The following is a 7,314-nucleotide window of genomic DNA, read 5'->3' as shown; positions in this document are numbered from 1 at the left end:
AAAAGAAAAGAAAAGAAAAGAAAAGAAAAGAAAAGAAAAGAAAAGAAAAGAAAAGAAAAAAAAGTTCGCTGTCACAACCGAATTGTATTTCAAATGACTGGCACTCGCCCCCCCCCCAGTCCTTGAAAGGGGTCCTGACGATCGGCACCGAAAATGCGGGCCGCGGGGGCCTATCTCCGCTGCCACCCTCAATGCGCACACTGATGTGCGACACTGCTGTGTGTGCACAGCTGGCTGCTGCCCCCCAGGAGTGATGCAGTCACGCAGCCCGGCAAACGGGTCCCCTCAGGCGGCAGGGATGACAAGCGTGGACTGGACTGTCTGAGGACCTTTTTCAAAAGTCAAGAGGCGACGAACACAACCTGAAATGTGGACACAGGAATCAGACTCCAGCAGCTTCTGCTTTAGCTACTCTGTTCTCTCACGAGGCCAGTTTGTATTTTGTTCCCTTTTGGGACTGTCTTGGGGCCCGGAAAGTCCCGGCTGCAGGGCAGTGACAGCGGATGCTACCGCTGCTGAGTGCCCGTTGGTAGGGGACAGAGCTGAAAGCGACCCACACGCTTGCTCCCACGACGAGTGACGGGGAGGGACCCAAGGAACCTCATGGATATAAAAAATCATTTGATTTATGTAAGAGTCAGAAATTCTAAAATTAGGGATACAGTGAATAAATTCTAAAATAAACTTTGCACGGATGAAACACACGGTTGGGGTTTTTGTGGGCTTTTTTTGTTTTTTGTTTTTTTTTTTTAACATAGAACATGCTGAACATTTCCAAAGAAATTAAACCATACCATATTGGTTTACCATCTCTCTACTCTTTGGGGGTGGGTGTCGGGGCCATTTTACACATGGTTCAAGTTTGAGAAACCACACGCCTATGACACTCGGGTGAGGCTAAAAATGGCCTGGGAATGCCTGGATTTGACACTGCAGAGGAAGCCGACTGCCACTGTCCAGCTGGAATGTCACATCTCACGACACGCTGCCACAGACTGACTTGTAACAGGAAGAGGCAGAAACGCGGCCAAGGGCCCACAGTCTTGGGAGCAGAAGTCAGCCCCCAAGTAGCATCAGCCATGCTACCCCGGACACGAACACTAAAACCATCTCCATCATCCAATTCCTATTGAATGGTATCCTGTCTACAAAAATTGGTTCTGGGAAGACAAGTCCAGCATGTGACATCTGGAGACTGAGCAGCCGCGGAAAGGGAAGCGCACGGAGGCGAAGGGAGGCAACCCCAGGTTAAAGCACACGCCCCGATCCCGCGTGTCACCTCCCAAAGGCTAGGGCTCTAGGGCAGAGAGCCAATCACCCTGCTTTCCAGCTACGAGGTCAAACACCACTCAGAGAAGGGAGGTGTCAGACCACGAGCCTGACTTGTAGTTTAGACATGAGCCAATCGAGGCACAGATCTGGCTCAAAATGGAACCCAGCGGCCAATTACTCAAGGATCTTTGCATGGCCCAACAACGCCTCCGGTCAGGCAAAACCGCTTCCAGGTAGGACAACGGTCCCCAATCTGGACTCCCCATTAGAATCACCTGGGGGAGCTTTCCGGGCAATTCTTTCCAGGCGGTTCCCAGTCCCTGAGACTGCAGCTGGTCAGGGCGGCCTGGGTCTGGACGATTTTAGAGCTCCCCAGGGACTCTCGTGTATGTAGCTAAGGTGCGATCAGTCGTCACTGATAGAGAGAAATCAAAGCCACCACTCAAACTCCTTTTAGGGCTCTCAGAATATTTCCTGTTATTAAAAGAAAGTCATGTCTGTGTCACAAATCTTAAGTGGGCATCTGTTTTAAGGAAGGTGAGTTTATTTACTAGAGAAGAGTCATTTTTTTGATGATTAATATGTTCTGACTTAGCCTTTGGGCAAAGCGCTAGCAACCTAATACACAGGGGTGCCTGGGTGGCTCAGGTGGTCGGGCATCCGACTTTGGCTCAGGTCAGGATCTCCTGATTCACGAGTACAAGCCTCGCTTCGGGCTGTATGCTGCTGTCAGCACAGAGCCCGCTTCGGATCCTGTTTCCCCACACCCCCTCCTCGGCCCCTCCCCCCCTCAAAAATCAATAAACATTAAAGAGAATCAAATATGCATTCATCTTTCAGACAACAGATAAAGCGGTATTCTTTCCTATTACCGTATGGAACTATATTTGCTGCTGGGAAACTCACAGAGCATTTTTTGAGAACTCCTCTAAGTTTCTAGTTAGCTTTTATTCTAGGGAACCAGTGGACCACTGCCGACAAGCCAAAGCACCTGTAATTCCTGGTTCAAAGTGCTGCTTTGCTTTTTCAGTAAAGCAAAAACAGTCTTGCAAAAAGAGGACGGTAATGGGATATGCTACATTAATATCTGTACAACAGGAACTAATTTTATTTTAATAAAAGTCTTCATTCATTTGTAATGGTGCAAATCTCTAGTAATATTACTTGAAATTAATGACCATACAGCTTCAGTTAGGTGTTAGATAAGCGTTTAATGAACACGTTCATTATAAATTATTTACAGCATCGATGGTGACCCAGCTAATAGAAACAAATTTCACCTATCAGACCTGTTAGGGCTAGAAAATGACCTCTGATATACATTCCCAAATGAATTGGTGCCTCAGGTCGATTTCTTTCTTTCGGGACTAAGAGAATAATACGAGCCTGGGTGAACAGTCCTTCCCACCATCCGCCATGGTCTGGGTGTTTGTGGTCCCCCCAATTTTGCATGCCGACATCTTAACCCCTGAAGGTGATGGTATTAGCAGATGAGGACTTTAGGGGGTATTTAGGTCAAGGATGGAGCCCTCTGGCTGGGACCAGTGCCCTTATGAAAGAGCCCCCTGCCCCAGCTCCCCATCCCTGCCATGGCTTCAGGACACAGCGAGAAGTCTGCATTCCAGAAGAGGGCTGCCACCTGTGCTGGCCTCTGGAATGGTGAGGAATAAATGTCTGTTGTTTATTTATTTTATTTAATTTTTTATGTTTATTTTATTTTTGAGAGAGAGAGAGAGAGAGAGAGAGAGACAGAGACAGGCTGCGAACGGGGGAGGGGCAGAGAAAGAAGGAGACACAGAATCTGAAGAGGCTCCAGGCTGAGTTGTCAGCACAGAGGCCGACGCGGGGCTCGAACTCCTGAACTGCGAGATCGTGACCTGAGCTGAAGTCGGACGCTTAACTGACTGAGCCACCCGGGCCCCCATGTCTGTTACTTATAAGCCACTCAGTCTGTGGCATTTTGTTCTAGCGTCCCCTAACAAGCTAAGCCACCATCACTCATCCAGGTGGCCTTCTAAGAGGCTGTTGAATGAGAGGGGACCACCAGACACCCTACCCTCTGCTGGCCCTGCGACTTCTGTCAGCAATGCAGCTAGAGGCATGCCCACTAGGGGTCAGACCACACTGACCTGATGGAGAAGGACATTTTCGTTACACCACCTTTGGGTGATCTGGCCCGACGGGAGAGAGAAAAGCCTTTAAACTAATAAGGCTGTCAGAAGCCACACCTTCCCACCTAGAGGGATGGTTTTAGCTAAAGGAGAAATCTCTTTTTACTGGAAGGCTCACCAAAGGCCACACGGGGATTTCTGCTCTCACCGCCTCGGTTGGCAGAACTATTTGCCCTCCGAGCCTCTGACTAGCCCAGTGAATTTTGTGTCTTCGCCAATCGTTTGACATCTTACAGGACCCTATGGATGCACAACCAAAGCTCATAAAACTCCCCCACCTCCATTCTGACAGACTCAAATAGAGTCTCTGTCCTTTGGTCCATCTCCAACACCCCATCAGAGTCCAAACACTTCCAAAGCTCCCTGGGACAAGGAAAGGCAAGAGCGGCCAAGGGGGTCTCCTTGCTTCCTCTCTTGACCCCCCACTCTCCTTGTCCAAGAGACCTTCTCCACTCAGCTTGGCTGTTAGAATAACATCTGAATCCCTCCCATGGCCACCAAGGCCCCTCATGGAACCATTCCCCCCGCTGTGTCGAACCTCAGTCTCCCCCTACCATCTCTCACTCGGCCACGAGGGCCCCTTTGCGCCTTCTGAATTCAGTCAGTTCACCACTGCCTTGGAACTTCTGTATGGGCTGTTCCCTCTGCCTGGAGGCCAGCCACGCGAAATCTGCACCGGGAGCTTCCTCCTGCCAGCCCAGTCCGAGCTGTGCAGAGACACCTTCCAGGGCCACTCCATCTAAAGTGGCCCCATGCCGACTCCTCTCTGCACGTCCTCTTTGCCTGCATCGTCCCCAGGGCCCTTCTCTGCCCTCTCTCCCCTTCTCCGGGCTCTGGAAGGCTGAGCCCACCTATGGGACTGTATTGTTCGGGGCCCCCCTGCCTCCTGGCTGCCAGCTGGCTTCAGCCAAGGAGATCAGAAAGCCAGGGCAAGCGGGGGTATTTCCTCCCTGCCAGTCCCTGCCACAGCATCTCAATTCCATCCCTTCACATCTGCCTCTCCTGCCGGGCAGCTGCTCTCCCCAGGTTCCAGCAGCAATGCCACTTCCTCCCCTCAATACCACCCCCCGCCCAGTGGACTCTCTTAGTCCTGCTGCGATTAATCAGTTCTTTACTAAAACCCCTTCAACCACCACAGTGCTCCCGTGAGGACTGATTCTGACTCAGCCCCCATCCTCCCCTGGGTGGCTCTCTAGCCTATAATCCTGTTACTGTCTCCACTGCACTTCATACTATCTGAAATGACCTTGTTCCCTTATATTCCTCTGTTACCTAACCCCCCCTTCAACCACTAGAACATCAGCAGGAAGCTCACTGTGTTCGCCCCTCTACTCACTGGGCCCCAAACAGTGCCTGGAACGTAGTAAGCATTCGATAAACCGCAAAAGAATAAATGAAGGAATGAATGGTAGCCCAGTGCCTGTTCAAAATATCCCCTCCTTAGTAAGCCCTTCCCCGATCATCATTACTAAAACATCAATCTCCCTCCCCTCCCAGACCTCCACTCCTTCCTCCCCTATCTCCTCCTTCCTACTTTTTCCTATAGCACTGTCACCTCGTGACATATTTAATATTTGTTCACTGTCTGTTGCCGCCCACAAAAAGGTCAGCCCCGAAAGGCAGACTTGCTGTTCCATTCACTGCTGTGCCCTCAGAGCCCAGAATAGCGCCTGGCCCAAGCAGAGTTGCCAACATTTGTTATAAACGAATACCTAGCAAAGTGGACCAAATTTCATACAAAGCAATCTCCGGAATGCCCCCCACACTTACTGGGAAAACTGGAAAACAACGAATTGCTAGACACCCAAGCAAATGAACGCAGTCTTACATGACCTGACCTGGCTCCATCAGAAGGACAGCCTCGGACCCCCGGGAAAGAGACCTGAAATGCTAGTTAGACCTTGGCCGCGGGAAGAGAAAAGGTTTTAGAGCAAGACGAGCGGGGACCCCGCACTTAGGACAACTGTTGCTTTAGAAAGCATGCACAGGAAGTTGCCTAAGCACACGGCCCTTGTAAATCCTTTCTGAAAGTGGATGGGCACATAAATTACAAATAAATGGGACTCCAGCACACCATTCTCGGTTCCACAGTGGCGCACCTCTTGGCAACAGCCTCCTACTACAAGTTCATAGACAGTATACGCAGACCCAGAGCCAAGCATGGAAAGCATCGCTTTTTTTGACAGCTGCTCTCCTCCTGAGGCATATCTCTTAAAGACAGGCTTTATTCTGCAACGCCTGCGTTGTCCAAATCCTATTCTGCACACTAATTGTAGATTGGAAATAAATTCCTCCTCCCTGCCACCACCATTGATTACTCATACCTGCCCCCTCACCCTCCTAAATTTCTAAACTGGGTGGATTAAAAAAAAAAATCAACTTCCCATGTATAGCGTGTCCCAATGGTGGCAAGTCACCCCTTCAGAGAGCAAGATTCCCGACTGTTCTAAAGGCCTAGAGAATGGGTCCCTTCCCCTCAACACCATTCGACCGAAACTGGCCAGCCACAGGATAATGAGCAACCACAGATCCTCACCCAAACATTGGTTTTTCTTCCAAGAGTGCAGATTGAGAATGCAGAGACGCTGTCCTATTTATGAACAGTGAGTCACGTCGCCGCTCCACGTCTGTTTCCTCCTCCCGATGAATGAGGGGAGCCCCTTCCCCAAAGGAGTAAGTGCCGCCGAGCTACCTTACATGCCCCAGGGGTGGCCCTGCGAGCTCCTGGACACGCCGGGTGCTAATTCATCCCGAGATTGTCTCTTACTTTACTCCCCCCAACCCCTACTCTCCCCACCCGAGTGGACACCGGGGGGCAGGAGCTTGTCTGCGAGATGGTGACCGGCCACCGTCAAAGGCGAGGCGCTGAAAGCCCCCCTGCGGGTTGCGCGCGCGGCCCGGCAGGTGCTCAGGGACCCGGACCCTCCGGGAGCGCGCCCCCGCCCCACCGGGCCGTGAGTGGACCGCGGCAGGGCGGCCGGGGGCATCGCCACGTCCCCGAGGGTCGCCTCCCGGCCCCGCCGGTGGCCCGGGCTGGAGAGGCTGCCCCGGGCCGGCCGGGACCTGGGCGCCGCGACCCGCGCCGCCTCCTCTGGGCAACAAGTGTCCGCCCTCCACCCGACGGCCCGCCCGGCCCGGCCCTCACCCGGCACAGGCCGTCCACGAACACGCGCGGGTCCAGGTGGCAGGCGATGGTGGCGCTGGGCAGGTCCTGCAGGTCCACCTCTTCCATCTCGCAGTCGATGAAGCTCCAGTCGCCGCCGCCCTCGTCGGCCTCGGCAGCCCCCGAGAACTGCGCGAAGGGCCGCAGCGTCACCCCCGGCTGCGCTCGCGCCTCGGCCGCCTCGGCCGCCACCCGGAGCCGGGGCCCGGCCACGGCGTCCTCCATCCCCGCGCCCGAGCCCGCGCGCTCCCGTCGGCTGAGCCGGGCTCGTGCGCGCGCCCCTCGCGCTCTCCCGCGCGCCGACTCGGCGGTTAACCCCCTCGGGCTCTCGTCTCAGCCGGCGGCGGTCACCACGGCTCCCCCGGACGCGGCCTCCGCGCGCCGGCCCCGCCCAGCCCCGAGGGCGGAGCTCGGGAAGGACACAGCCGCGGGGCCCTTTAAGGCCGGCCCCCCGCTGGGTGATTGTATCCCGCCCGCCCAGGAGAGAAAGCCAATAAAGGGACGGGATTCTCCTCACGTGATCCTCATTCGGCCGCCCTCACCCCGAAGCCTTACGGTGGCCATGCTGGTTAGGGGCACGGGCCTCGTCAACCAGTGCCGCTTTGCAGCCAGCTGGTGTCACCTGAAAGGCGCAAGGCTGCGTCTTGGGCGCCGGGATGGTAGCTGGAGAGGCAGCGCTTCTCTGATTCCCAGGCGGTGACGCTTGGA

At 54.0% G+C, this 7,314-nt stretch overlaps 1 protein-coding gene across 1 annotated transcript in view; it reads right to left on the bottom strand.

Annotated features, from left to right (window-relative positions):
* RCAN1 (regulator of calcineurin 1) overlaps window positions 1–6,923 on the bottom strand; it is a 106,163-nt gene extending 99,240 nt beyond the window's left edge. Inside the window, exon 1 of the mRNA XM_040483971.1 lies at window positions 6,589–6,923. Within this exon, the coding sequence (XP_040339905.1) occupies window positions 6,589–6,831 (243 nt within the window). The 5' untranslated portion in view covers window positions 6,832–6,923. The remainder of the gene's footprint in view (window positions 1–6,588) is intronic.
* Between the last annotated feature and the right edge of the window lie 391 nt (window positions 6,924–7,314).

Source organism: Herpailurus yagouaroundi, unplaced genomic scaffold (assembly GCF_014898765.1).
Source record: "Herpailurus yagouaroundi ecotype Mexico unplaced genomic scaffold, PumYag 162, whole genome shotgun sequence".
Taxonomy (NCBI): Eukaryota; Metazoa; Chordata; class Mammalia; order Carnivora; family Felidae; genus Herpailurus; species Herpailurus yagouaroundi.
This window is presented reverse-complemented; position numbering and strand designations above follow the sequence as displayed.